This window comes from Copadichromis virginalis, linkage group LG7 (genome assembly GCF_057382275.1).
Source record: "Copadichromis virginalis isolate Kocher_CV1m ecotype Utaka linkage group LG7, C_Virginalis_male_GT1.1, whole genome shotgun sequence".
Classification (NCBI taxonomy): Eukaryota; Metazoa; Chordata; class Actinopteri; order Cichliformes; family Cichlidae; genus Copadichromis; species Copadichromis virginalis.
Window position 1 is genome coordinate 63,030,559 of NC_140624.1, and position 14,065 is coordinate 63,044,623.

Here is a 14,065-nt window from a genome sequence, read left to right on the forward strand (position 1 = left end):
TTCAAATGATCAGATTTGAGATGTGGAGACGTGTTTCATGTTAGAAAGCATTCTGGTGTAAGTATTAGTGTTTGCCATAATTGGATGAAGGACTTCCTCTGCACTGGTTAGATTTCTCACTGCACACATTGGAAGCTTTCATAAGAATACTATCTGCACTGAAAATCTGCCTTGACACATGCATGACGTTGCTTTTTTTCTGTTTTTTTTTTCACCTGAAAGTGACATCAAAGCGACTGAGAACAGATTCCAAGTAATGATCTTGCAAATAAAAATCCTTTGTTACAACCGTTTTAAAAACTTGAGGTCTTTTGCCTTAAGACTTAGCTTTAGGCTAAATAAGCTATATATCAGACAGAGCCATCTAGTACTCTTCCTATTTTCTGACACTACATTGCAAAAAAAAAATCATATTTGGCGCAATTAGTGCTTTAACTCTGGTACCAACCTTTTTTAATAGATATAACAAATTAAGGTCTTTATGTCCCATACTAAAATCGGATCTTGCGATTCTCTTAACTTTTTTTCTGTTCTACTATTTTCAAACATATTGTGGAAAAAAAAACATCCTCTGAGTCACCATCAACGCTTCACTGCTATTACCAACATGAGCAGGCATGCACACAGAGCTTATTCTGTCTGTGTTTGTTGGTCTCACATCATCAACAAATTCTAATGGTATGACAGGTCATTATTGTATTTGCAAATTTCACACATTTAATGGCAAAAATGAAGCACCAGTTAACTGAGAAAATGACTGGTCTTTACTTGCAGACATAAATTGAAATAAAGAGTTAAAGAGCTTCCAGCTCCAGCTTTTTTCTCTTCCCTCTCTGATGCCGTTGGCTCTCAGTATTTTCTCAGCTTGCACTCTATGTTTCATTTCTTATATTCCTGGTCTCTGTGTCCACTGCCCCCAGTGATAATGTGGTGTCTGCACTTCTGGCCCTCCATAGATTAACGATGCTTTTGTCAGGTGGGGACAAAGAAAAGCCCCTCCCTGCTGCTGAGCCGGGGCTTTCAGCATGGACCCCTGCCAGGGGAGGCTTTAAAAGGGTGGGGGCGTGTGGCTCCTCTCACTCTCACGGCAGGACAACCCAAGGGCATCAAGCAAGGTGAGTTCCTGTCCCTCGCCCAGCCGCCACAGCCATCCAGCACGGTCAGCCAGGGTACCACAGCCAGGGTATAGCATCCCCCATATTCACACATCCATATCTACTCCCACTCCAAACACACACCATCCAGGCTGAAATCACTGCACCCAGTGGCTGCGATGAACAGTGGTGATGATGGAACAATCTTAGAAATGGGCAGAAAAACTAGAAAGAGAGAGACAAAAGTTAGAGTAGCCAAATGAAGCCTGTGGCCTCTGTGACCCTCTTCTGTTTGGTATCCAAACTATAAATAGACACTGGTGCTTTCCATCTAGCAATTACAAGTTCAGGCTGCTTTCAGTATCCTGCCCATTATGTGTAAAGTACACACTGTACCTGCGACACAGACTTGTTTTTTCATAGGTCTGACAATAGAACCGATCTCCTGCTCTTCACTTTTTGGATTTCTGGTTCACACATCTGTCTTTACTGGTTAGCTTCTGGCTAGTTTCTGCATCAGAATAAAATGACTGCTTACCTCTCAGAGTGTGTGGCTTCCCTGTTGTCACTGCTGTCTATTCATTGTTAGCACTCGTGGATAAAATTCTTTCTTCCTTCCAGACAAGATGACTCACCATTGCACCAAGTTCTCCGGCCACTGGAAGGTGAGTCTGCAGATGGAAGAGCAGCTTTATTCATCAGCACCTTTGAATTTTCCCTCAGATGTGACCAGGAGCTGCTTGTTGTAAAACACCTCATACAGTTGAGCATCAGGGAGAGTGCCCAATGAAGTCACACCACATTAGGACGCTATAAAGACTTCATTGGGATTGGAATATCACACAGTTGTGCATTAGGGCTTGTTAAACGTGGTTTATCTCCCAGTTCAGAGTGATTAGCTTAGCTAATGTAGTTTTATATGTTTGAGGTGAGCTGCTGAAGTGATTTCAGACATCACACATCAAGTTTAAGTGGATGGTGTGTACAGCCATCAGCTGCATGTCCTTTTTCCCATTAGATCATTGTCTTCGATGAGGAATGCTTCCAGGGACGCCGCCATGAGTTCACCTCTGAGTGCTGCAATGTGATGGAGTTTGGCTTTGAGACCGTTCGCTCCCTCAGGGTGGAGAGTGGAGCGTGAGTAAACAGATATGTGCGCACAGATAGACATGCAGCAGAAAACCATCATTAAGTGACATACGGTTAACATGACAGGATGTTATTAACCTCTGTATAAGTGGATTTAAGGACTTTTGGGATGATGGAATAATCTCTTTTTTTCTATGCTTCCTTCCAGCTGGGTGGGTTATGAGCATGCCTCCTATCAGGGACAGCAGTTTGTCCTGGAGCGGGGAGAGTACCCCCAGTGTGATGCTTTTGGAGGTAGCAATGCCTATCACATTGAGAGACTGACCTCCTTCAGACCCATTGCCTGTGCTGTAAGTTATCTCTCAGCTTTTTTTTCCACTGAAAAACCTCCATTGTGAGCGAATGCTGCTGTGACGGACAAATCAATAATGTAGACTTGCCTGACCTGAAAAACTACTCAAATGTATTCTTTCTTTACCTCCCCCACCTCCAGAACCACAGAGAGTGTCGTATGACTATCTATGAGCGTGAGAACTTCCTGGGCCGTAAGGGTGAGCTCAGCGACGATTACCCCTCCCTCCAGGCCATGGGTTGGTGCAACAATGAAGTTGGCTCTCTAAGGATCCATTCTGGAGCGTGAGTGTCCCCAGCTGCTTATTTGCCTCCTTATTTCCCCCTCCTCATCCTCTCAGCAGTTCAAAAAATAACCCTACTCAGATTTTCACAATATGCTTTGCAACATTTCACAACATTTGCATTTCCACGTCTGTCAATTCTCAACAGATTTGTCTGCTACCAGTATCCTGGTTATCGTGGATACCAATATATCATGGAGTGCGATCGTCACTGTGGGGAGTACAAACACTTCAGGGAGTTTGGCTCTCACTGCCAGACCCCTCAGATCCAGTCCATCCGCCGTATTCAGCAGTAATAACTTACACCAAACCCTTTCGAGCATGTGACCCTTCACCTTTGACCCCTGCTGCTTGCCCGTGCTAAATAAACTGTTTTTCTTAAACCTTACTGACTTCCACCAGTGTATGTGCTTATCATATGGACATACTAAATCACTTATACATCACACACTTGTGTTTTCCTCTGAATTGCGATCACCTCTGTATAATTCACATGACGGTGTACAGAGGTTACCTGCTAATAAGGGTGAATGTGAGGAAAAAAATGTCATTTAGAACCAAGTCTTTAGCTTATTATGTAAGTGCTCGATGTCAACCAGATTAATAAATGTGAACCAAACTGTAACAAATATTTGCAAGTCCTTTCACATATCTTTTTCTAAGATATGTGCTAATCAAACATTGCTGTCTTATTAAAGAAGAAGCTGCTTTCCTTTGTGACCGTGGGCAGCCCCGTGTGTTTGATTTGGCAGAATCCCCCCTTCCTGGCACAACTCCAGGGGGGATTTGTGTCCACTACACTATGGAGGGACAAATGCTGCTGTCTTATTATCTTTGATAATTCAATAATCAGTTTTGATAAGTCAGTAATCACTAATGGTAAGTATTCCAATGTTTGAAATATAGTTTTAAACTTAAATTCACGAAAGCTATCAAGGAACTATGAAGAAGAAACTGTTATGATTTTATGCTCAAAATGTGCTTTAAAGATTCATTTTCATTTAGAATAAAAGGCAACACCTCCCAGCACATGGGGGTGAAACACGGTCCTTTCAGCTGCTCTCAAAATTTCTATGTGGTTACCACAGCCCATTTAATTTATTCACCACATTTCAACACAAGAAAATTACACAACCTTCAGCCTATACATATGACATTGTGCAAAACTCAGAAATACAGTTGCATTTATTAGAATTATATAGCGAGGAAAATAAAATAAAACGCTGGGGCTTTTTCCCCTCTGTTTGGCTTCAGTCTCATACACCTTGTCATTGTTTGGAAACTCCCAAAGATGTTTCCACTGGGGACCTTGACCACAGTGCTGCTGGAATTCATGCAAAATTTGCTGAAATAAGCAAGACCCTCTAAAAAGAGGCCTCGATGGCAGCGTGACATTCCAAACATGTTGTATATAGTTTAGCATTAAGAGCGCCTTCCAACAGGAAAGGTGGTTGTCAAGTAAATGATAAAAAAAAGGAATCAAAAAAATCACAATGACATTAGTCTATACATTGAATAAATATGACAGTCATAGCCTGGTTTAAATTATATTTGAATTTAGCCATTTAAAAATGATTAAAATATCTGTTTTTAAAGTGATAAAGCCATTTTCTGATTCTTACCAAAAAAGGGGGAAAAAATCTCTTTTAAGATATAAATTGATAGATAATTGATAGTTGATTGATAATTGATAGATAATAAATAACGTTTCCTTCCTTTTTCCTTCAAGAATGTTTCCTTCTTGAAGGAAAAAGCTTTACTTTGGATTCTTCTGCCTCTTGTTCTGTTCTCAGCCAGGATGAGCCCACACTGCTTCAATAATGTTGACGTTGCTTTGAAATGTATGTGGATAAAAACCTAAACTACAAGGTGGTAGAAAGTATGACAACTGTAATTGATAATTTACTAGAATGTATAACAATTGAAATTTATAAGGAAAAAGAAAAAAATTTAATAATTAGCTGTATATATAGAACACCTGGCTCTAGTATTCAAGTATTTAATGACTTCATAGAGGAAATATTCTCTAAAACAAATCAAAAAGTTATGTTTATCTGTGGTGATTTTAATATTGACCTGTTGAATCCAAAAAAGCATAAAATGAGCGACGAATTCCTAAACACTATGTACAGTTTGAGTTTACATCCTAAAATAACCAGGCCTAGCAGAATTACACCACATTGTGCCACCTTACTTGACAATATTTTCACTAACAATATGGAAAACAACATTGTGAGCGGAATATTAATTAATGACATCAGTGATCACCTACCAGTTTTTGCAGTTTATGACACTAATTATAAGAAAAATCAGCATGAAGAACAACTGAGATACAGACGTGTAAGGACAGAAGAAACTATGACTGCATTTAAGAACGATCTATTAAATCAGGACTGGGACAAGGTGTACAAAGAAGCTGATATTGATATTGCATATGGCATATTTTTAAGAATATTCATGGAGTTGTACAATAAAAACTGTCCAACAATAAAATACAACAGAAAGCACAAATATTCAGATAGACCATGGCTCACTAAGGGTTTACAAAATGCATGTAAAAAGAAAAATACACTCTATAGGGAATACCTAAAACAAAGAACAAAAGAAGCTGAAAATAAATATAAAAAATACAAAAATAAGTTGACCAATATTATACGTGTATGTAGAAAGGAGTATTATAGTAAAATATTGAACAACAATAAACATAATATGAAAGGAATATGGGATGTTTTAAACGGTATCATTAAAAATAATTCTGGACAACAAAGTTATCCACAATACTTTATCGATAATGGCAATATTATGGAAAACACTGCTGATAAGGTCAACAGCTTTAATCATTATTTTGTAAATATTGGACCAAAACTGGCAGAACAAATTCCTGAGTCACTGCCATCAGTAGAATGTAGTGAAAACCTGATTGATAGGAACCCTAACTCAATGTTCCTCACATCAGTGGAGGAAAAAGAAATAATTGACATTGTACACATGTGTAAATATAAAACATCCACTGATTGTAATGATATTGACATGAAAATCGTCAAGAAGGTCATTGAAGGAATTGTAGGACCTCTAACATATATTTGCAACTTATCATTTCAGACGGGAAAAGTGCCAAACAAAATGAAAATAGCTAAATTTGTGCCGCTGTATAAAACCGGGGATAGACGCCACTTCACAAATTACAGGCCTGTTTCTTTACTACCACAATTCTCCAAAATCCTAGAAAACCTGTTTAATAAACGATTAGACAAATTCTTAGATAAATATAAATTACTCTCTGACAGTCAATATGGATTCAGATCAAAAAGATCAACATCTCTGGCATTAATCGAATCAATTGAGGAGATTACGAATGCTATAGATCAGAAACAGTATGCAGCTGGAGTATTTCTGGATCTCAAGAAAGCATTCGACACAATCAATCATGACATATTAATTAATAAACTGGAACGGTATGGGATTAGGGGGGTTGTACTGCAATGGGTGAAAAATTATTTAAGTGACCGGAAACAATTTGTGAAGCTGGGTGTCCATTCCTCATCATGCTTGGACATTGCTTGTGGTGTTCCACAAGGCTCTGTACTGGGTCCAAAATTATTTATTATTTATATAAATGATATTTGTAAGGCATCTGATATATTAAAATTAGTATTATTTGCAGATGACACAAATATTTTTTGTTCTGGGGGGAATCTAAAGGAGCTGCTGGATACAATTACTTCAGAAATGTGCAAAATTAAAAAATGGTTTAACAGGAACAAACTATCGCTAAATCTAAGTAAAACTAAAATTATCTTATTTGGGAATTCCCTTAGAAATGCACAAGTGCAGATTCATGTAGATGGTGTGGAAATTGAAAGAGTACTTGAACATAAGTTTCTTGGTGTGATTATAGATGATAAATTAAACTGGAAGTCTCATATAAATCATATACATAACAAAATTTCAAGAAGTGTCTCAATCTTGAGTAAAGTAAAACACATTCTGGACCACAAATCACTCCACATTCTCTATTGTTCCCTGATTGCACCGTATTTGAATTACTGTGCAGAGGTTTGGGGCAATACTTACAAATGTTCGCTATCATCAATCTTTATATTACAAAAAAGGGCCATAAGGATAATCCATAAAACTGGTTACAGAGATCATACAAATCCACTATTCTTAAAATCAAAAATTCTAAAATTCACAGATCTGGTTCATTTTCTCACAGCACAAATTATATATAAAGCAATAAATAACCTGCTTCCTGACAATATTCTAAAAATGTTTTCTAAAAGGGAACGGGGATACAATTTGAGGGGGGAATTAAATTTAAAACATCCTCGTATCCGTACAACATTAAAAAGTTTTTGCATCTCTGTGTGTGGAGTGAAGCTGTGGAACAGACTAAGTAAAGATATGAAGCAATGTCCAAGCATGGCGCAGTTTAAAAAGCGGTTTAAGGATATGGTTTTTACAGGGTACAGGGAAAAGGTAGAGATTTGATAGGGTGTTCTTGTCTAATATTTTCATGTGTGTGCGCATGCACGGGTTTGTTGGTATGGGTATATATGTATGTGTATATGTATGTATGTATGTGTATATGTGTGTATGTGTATGTGTATATGTATGTATATATATGTATATATGTATGTATATATATGTATATATATATATATATGTGTGTGTATGTATGTGTGTATATATATGTATATATATATATATATATATATATATGTATGTATATATATATATATATATATATATATATATTAAATATATATATATATATATATATATATATTAAATATATATAAAATTGTAGGTTGTGTATCCTTCAGGTGTTAATGGGGTTATTGAAAATGTGTATATGTGCGTATGTGTGTATATACGTAGGTATGGATAGATAGAAACATATATGTGTATATATTAAAAAAAAAAAAAAAAATTACACATAACATACAATGTAATTACAAGGAGGTATTTCTGTAGTCTATTGATACTAGATAGTGGAAAAGGGGTGGGATTAAATAAGCTTATGCTTCTTCCTGCTCCTTTTTGAACATGGACGTTATTTGGAGTTGTGGTTGCTCGTTTTCCTTTTGTTTGCTTTGTTCATTTGTCTCTTTTAATTCTATTTTTTTTTTTATACTTTTTCAACATGTTCAAAATAAAGATTCAATCAATCAATCAAAAGTGTTTGGGGCCACTCTTATGCTGAAAAAAAGAAAGATCAGATATTTTGCAGATGCTATAATATGGTGGATGCAAATCTGAAAGTTGACAAGCCCTCCAGCGCCAAACCATGACAGTCTCCACCGTGTTTTTCAGATGACTGCAGACTTTCACTGTTGGACCTCTCTCTTGACAGCCTCCATACATACTGACAAGATATGAAGCAAAAAACTTCCAATTTGGATCCGTTCCTCCATCACACCTGCTGCCACTGAGTTTTAGTCCAGTTTTGGTGTTCTGGTGTAATTTAACCTCTTTAAGAGAATTAGAGAGATAGGAGCCAGTACAGAAATATCAGAGGTTATAATTTTGATCTTTAACCTCACAACCCATGACATAAATCAGAGGGGGATTTATGTCATGACAAGAACAATGTCACAGGTCTAATGAGGCTCACTGTGCTGCCACCCTCACTGCACATTTTAAGTGAGTCTTTTTTTTTGTCACTCAGACTTATTGTACCTATGATGGCCCCTGTATGCAGTTTTCATCCAAAACAGCCCTGCTCCTGACGCCCACCTTACCTCAAAGCCTCTTTGCCCGTCCACTGAACTAAGAGTATTACCATGTGCGGCCAGGCAACGGCACTGCATCTCCACCTGAGCAACGCACGCATCCCTCGACGCGTACGTTGACGCAAAATACACTGCTGTAATATGAACTGTCGGAAGCTACTGTTCGTGACTATTCCAATTCAGTGCGAACAGCAGCAGCGTGGGGGGCAGCGGGGTAATGTAGTGCAGCGGAAACAGAGCAGGCCCGACCAAAGAGCTCTCTTTTCTACAGGCCAATCCAAGCTGTTCTCAGTGAGCATCGTTAATCACCGCGGACTCGGCGCCCTGATTAAGTTAGCTGCACGCGCATGAATAGGCGCGGATTGCGCCTTGTTTGTTTGTAATACATAAATAAACAGAGCGAAACAACACCTTCCTCTCTAAGCACCTCTAATAACGCGCTTCCGTTCCAACAGCCGAGAGAGCCGCTCCGTGTTTTACGAGCCTCTCCCCGCCGCAGTGGGAGGAAGTCGAACTACAAAGCAGACAGAGCCACTGTGCTAGCAAAAAACACCAAAAGAAAAAAAAAAAAAAATAGAGAGGAGGCTTTAAGCCACACATGTGCCGTACTAGAGGCGACGAACACCTTAATTGAAACAAGCGGACTTGACCGACTGGCACTCAGTCAGAGGCTGCGGAAGGAGACTCGTTCAGAGGCTTGGAGCGTTTAAGCAGCCGAGTGGCTCTGCGAACGCCGAGAACCTGGTAGGCAGGAGGCGCGCGGGGCTGCCGCGGAGCAAGAAGACCTGATCTGAACGTTCAGTTTCACATCTCTGAGGCGCGCGCCAGCGTACTGTTAACCTCATCACTATAAATATTGTTTCTGTTGTTTTTTTCTTAACATTGCACGGACTAAAGAATTTGACAGTTTGCCTCGCCGCGCAGTCGGTCAGCCAGCGTTTACAGCGAGGAAGAAAAGTTAGCGTTTACCAAGCAGACTACTGGCCAGCGCTCCCTCCCCCTCCTCCATCATCAGCGTCACCCTCACCCCCACACTCAGTAACTCTGTGCTGGGTCTTTAGGCAGGGAGGGTCCCCCTAACGTTCGGGGTAACCGAAGAAGCAGCTATGGGTTATTGTTTTGCATCTCTATCCTCGTTCTGACTTCACCGGACTGTCGAAGACTGTTTAGCGGAAACGCTGCAAGACTTCCCCAATACGAGTCTCCAGTGTCCTCGCCTCGGCCGTTAGCTTAACGTTGCTGAGAAAATCGCTGCTGTTTGTCTGCCTGCAAGTGACTGTCTTTGCAACGGGATTGATTTTATATGTCTGCTGAAGCGGAATAGCCTAAAATAGGAGTGTCTGACTGGCCGCTCTGAATCCTGGTGGTTAGTTAGCCTCGTGGCTAGCAGGTTTCATTTTGCTAGCTAGCGTGGTAGCTAACTAGCGAACGAACCCAAATATCTATAGTGGCAGCGGCTAGAAACCAGTTAGCTATGTACCGCTGGATTTGGTTTGTGATCGCTTGATTCAATTCCTTTACACCTGGACAGAATTTGGCGACAAACCTCTGTCAGCAGTTTAACCGCATCTTTTCCGGTGACTTTTTTTGTGCGTGATTGACGAGACGATAAGGAAGGTTTGAGCCTTAACGCTGCACAGGAAAGCAGCAACAGGGGCACAAACAGCAGCGCTGTGTGGATACTCTGGAATGCAAATCATGAATCCTGGCTTATCTCTAACCTCGGCTTGCACGCTTTTATTTATGCCAGGTCGCGCCTGACAGATTAGCGTTTTGCTGCAGGAGCACAAGACTACAAACGGGCACCTTGATGATCCACATCTAACCCGTTCAGCAGTGTCTCACCAGCCCCTCTGCACTGATCGTTAAGCCTGTCTTCTCACGGCGTGGCTGATTTTGTGTTGCAGAGAGGAGCAGGCAGTCCGCTAAGATTAGAACATTTTTTCGACAGTAGTGTTTACATTTTAAGGAACACCCCCCTGCCCCCTCCTTCCCTCATTCCCTTCTTCCTGAAGCACATGCCGCACTGGAGACAGACCAGTCGTTTGGACACAGGAGGACCAGGCAAGTCCCCGGAGACCTGTAGAGCCTGACAGCGCCCGTGTGTGGTGCATCGCACCTACCTGTGTGAGAAACATCACAGGTCCTTACTCTCGCCCCTTGCGCTACATGGAATCGCAAGGACGGTGGATCTAGCGGGCCTGCTTACTGCAGATATTTCGACTAACCCCTACCCTATGTCTTCCCTCGTAAGTTTCCTCTTTTACGTGACAACGATGGTAGTTTGAACAGACTTGGAGCTGCAGACAACGCCGCCGTTTCCCAGCAGACGGTCAGCGCCGTCGTCCATTCATCCGGCCCCCACAGCGCGCCTTGGCCCTTGATGTGGGTCACATCTGGCCGAGGACGTTGTTTTTAAGCCCCTAAATCAGAAGCCACCCTTCCCGGCCCGGTTATTTAATCGATTTGGTCGTCCCAGGGTCGAAAGATGGCGGACCTTGAAGCGGTGCTCGCTGATGTCAGTTACTTGATGGCGATGGAGAAGAGCAAATCTACTCCAGCGGCCCGGGCGAGCAAGAAAATCATTTTGCCTGAGCCTAGGTAAGCACATCCATAGGGGCTTTGATGCTGGGCTTTTGTGTGTGTATGTGTGTGTTTTTGTGAAATGGATGACATTTTCTGTGCATGCTACGCGACCATATATGGCGATGGAGGCGTGCTTCCTCTCAAACCTGTGCCTTACCTTTGATGGGGACCGAAATGACTGTAAAGCTTTTTCTCACTTTAGGTTTCTAAGAACATGCAGCAAACCCCGGCCTCGTAAAATCTGCATTTCAACCATCATTGTCATAGAGCTTAAAGTTAACAAGAAGTTAATCCAATGATCCACAGTGTTGGAGCTACCTGCACATTTTGTTTGCCATCGTTTCTGGTGTCCATTGCTTGTCAGACATGTTTTCTTTGCTCCCGGGCTTTCTTGACTAAAGGTCTGATCCTAAATCTGTGTCTTGTAGCCAGTGTAATTCATTCTTTGAAGCTGCTAAGTGTTGTCGTTGCTGCTGTAAATCCTTCTGATGCATCTTTATTACCACTCTATACAGCTGTTGATCTCATCTTTGCTGTTTGCAAGCGTTTAGCTCACCGAGGAGGGTGTTACTCAAGACAAAAGCTAGAGTCCTATTGAAATAGTACACCCCCACCACCTCTTACCATTTGTATATAATTGTACATCCTTTTGTCCCTGCAGCAGAGGCTTGAAAGTGTCGCTTCAGTCCAGGTTGTAGCGTGCAAGTTCATTGAAGGGGATGTGGTTGAAATTTGGTTATTGACATGGTTGCTTTTCATATGAGGTCTGTGAAAATTTCACAGCACCATTTGAGTTCAGTCAAATGCTAACTGTGTGAACAGCAGTTAGGTGTGGATTAGCTGGATAGTTTGTACCACTGTCACTGATCTGATCTGAGCTCATTGTGCTTCCAGCTATTACCTTGTACTCCACTTTTCTTAATCGCAAACGGGTTTTTCCTTACGGTTTTGAGGCTGGATTCTGGGGTGTTTTGTATTTATTTCCATGTTATTTTTGCATATGAAAGCTGCAAATGTCAGATTGACTCAGAGCTAGTCCTGACTTCTGTAGTCCCTTTCAGAATTCTTCTTCCCTGCTGACGCAGTCACATCTGACACCCCAGTGCTTCCACTATGACTCTTCCTCCTTTAGATCACTTTGTCCATCTGTTGACGTGAGAATTAGCTGACATATTCAGAGTGAGCTTTAAATACAAGCTTTAACTAATATAAAATTAATACATCTTCTTATCGTAGTACACAGTATAACTCTGAGGTCTATTTTTTTTAATGCAACATTTAATCTAGAATCTTAATATGAAGTAGGGTGTATATATACAGTTGTCTCTCTCCCTCTCTATCTATATATCTATATATATCCATCTGTGTATATATGTATATTATAGCGACACCATGTCTTTGTGCACACTAACGAGTTAGGCTTGGCCATCTCTGACAGCAAGAGCGGTGTCAGTGTCCTGTGACGATGTAATACCAAGAGAAGAAGCTCCTACAGCAACCTCAACCAAAGCAAAGGGCTTTACGAAATGAGCAAGAAATCTGGTCCGATTAAAGGTGGAAACAAAAACACGTTTCACCACTGCATGTTGGCGTAATCAGTGTTGGGGTCATTATTTAAAAAAGAAATGTATTTAAAATAACGCTTTTCTCAAAAATAATGCACTATATTACTTAAGTACTCCCAGGAGAAAGTAATTCATTACACTACTCATTACATTACTTTCATGTTACTCTTTAAAATGCCCTGGAACACATTGTCAGTTGTTAACATTTTATCTAATTGTCTTTGTTTGACACTTTCAGATTCTTCATTCTGTATTTTTTTTTTTTTCTTTTTTTGGGTGAGCTGAACAGATTTCTGTCACATATAAATTTTGGTGATGTTGAGTTATATGGGTGGTGTACATTGAATGCAACACGTTAAAACAATGCAAATGGAGAACATAACATTGCAGCCACGGGACTATGAAAGGATCATATGTAGATCTGTATTTGCACATACCTATGTTAATAATTTCAAATATATTTACTGTTGTAAATTTTATATATTTAGCTGCTCAGCTTTAAGTAATAATCCTCTTTAATCCTCTTCCAATAATCTGTGTAATTGGTCAGACGCTGCCAGCGCCAAGCCTGTCATGTCAACACGCTTGTGCCTTAGTGAGTTCATAACCAGCTTCATGTAAGAGTTATCCTGATTGCCATTGTTGGGGTAAGTGGATCCAGATAACAGAAAGATACCCGGGGTATCTTTAAGTCATTTCATAGTGCAGGTGCCTGTGACTAGCTGATGTGCTGAGGGGAAAAGAAGACTTTCAGTAGTAAGAAATCAATAAACAGTTGTAGAACTAAATATCAGTCCTGTCATTTATAGGCAAATCTGCACCTCATAGTGCGGTGAGAAATATTATCCTACTCTTTTCTTCATTCAGTGATGGAGGTGTGTAAAGTTTGAGTTAGCAGTAGAAGTTCAAAAAAGCATAATTTTGAATTTGTGTGTCCAATAATGTTGCTCTGCTGGTACTTTATCTTTGTTAATCTGGCAGCCCAGCAGAAAGACACTTGAATACGTGCTGCTAATTTTGTTCCAGCTGAAATGATTACAGGAAAGCATATTCTCTGATAACCAATTGAATGCGTGTGCCTTGATCGTTGTTCATGTAGAGTGAATTAGGTCAAAAATCAGTCCTTGCTCCCTGTAACTCATTGATGTATTTACATGCCATAACAGCAGGAGGGCCCCGCCCTCTTGGCAGACTTTAGACACCTTCAGTGCACAAACAAAGGCTCTGACGCTCTGCAGAGAGTTCCCACCTCTGACAGGTCTGGCAGCAGTGGCCGGTGATTTCCTCTAACAGTCAGCTTGTCAGTGCTTCTGAAATGGGCTCAAATTAAAGCACTTTCATTATTTGTAACAAACCTAAAT

General features: G+C 40.5%; 2 protein-coding genes and 1 long non-coding RNA gene across 3 annotated transcripts in view; 2 read left to right on the forward strand and 1 right to left on the reverse strand.

Annotated features, from left to right (window-relative positions):
- The first annotated feature begins 1,056 nt into the window (after positions 1 to 1,056).
- Positions 1,057 to 3,516, forward strand: cryba4 (crystallin, beta A4). The gene is made up of 6 exons (XM_085464673.1): positions 1,057 to 1,115; positions 1,716 to 1,759; positions 2,113 to 2,231; positions 2,392 to 2,533; positions 2,677 to 2,819; positions 2,967 to 3,516. Exons 2-6 carry the CDS (start codon positions 1,721 to 1,723, stop codon positions 3,112 to 3,114), a joined length of 591 nt encoding a protein of 196 aa, XP_085320799.1. The 5' UTR covers positions 1,057 to 1,115; positions 1,716 to 1,720; the 3' UTR covers positions 3,115 to 3,516.
- On the reverse strand, positions 1,109 to 8,809 carry LOC146706505 (uncharacterized). Its single transcript, XR_014921572.1, has 3 exons — positions 8,563 to 8,809; positions 1,633 to 1,765; positions 1,109 to 1,319 (listed from the first exon to the last, which is right to left on the reverse strand). It is a non-coding gene; the product is annotated as an uncharacterized LOC146706505 (long non-coding RNA).
- Positions 8,810 to 8,879: 70 nt separating this feature from the next.
- Positions 8,880 to 14,065, forward strand: part of grk3 (G protein-coupled receptor kinase 3) — a 74,215-nt gene continuing 69,029 nt past the window's right edge. The window contains exon 1 of the mRNA XM_085464671.1: positions 8,880 to 11,154. Within this exon, the coding sequence (XP_085320797.1) occupies positions 11,042 to 11,154 (113 nt within the window). The 5' untranslated portion in view covers positions 8,880 to 11,041. The remainder of the gene's footprint in view (positions 11,155 to 14,065) is intronic.

Coding starts and splice junctions, on each gene's coding strand:
- cryba4 (XM_085464673.1), top strand. CDS start 1,721: ATGACTCACCATTGCACCAAGTTCTCCGGCCACTGGAAG. Junction 1,760..2,112: donor AGTTCTCCGGCCACTGGAAG/GTGAGTCTGCAG, acceptor TTTTCCCATTAG/ATCATTGTCTTCGATGAGGA. Junction 2,820..2,966: donor CTAAGGATCCATTCTGGAGC/GTGAGTGTCCCC, acceptor AATTCTCAACAG/ATTTGTCTGCTACCAGTATC.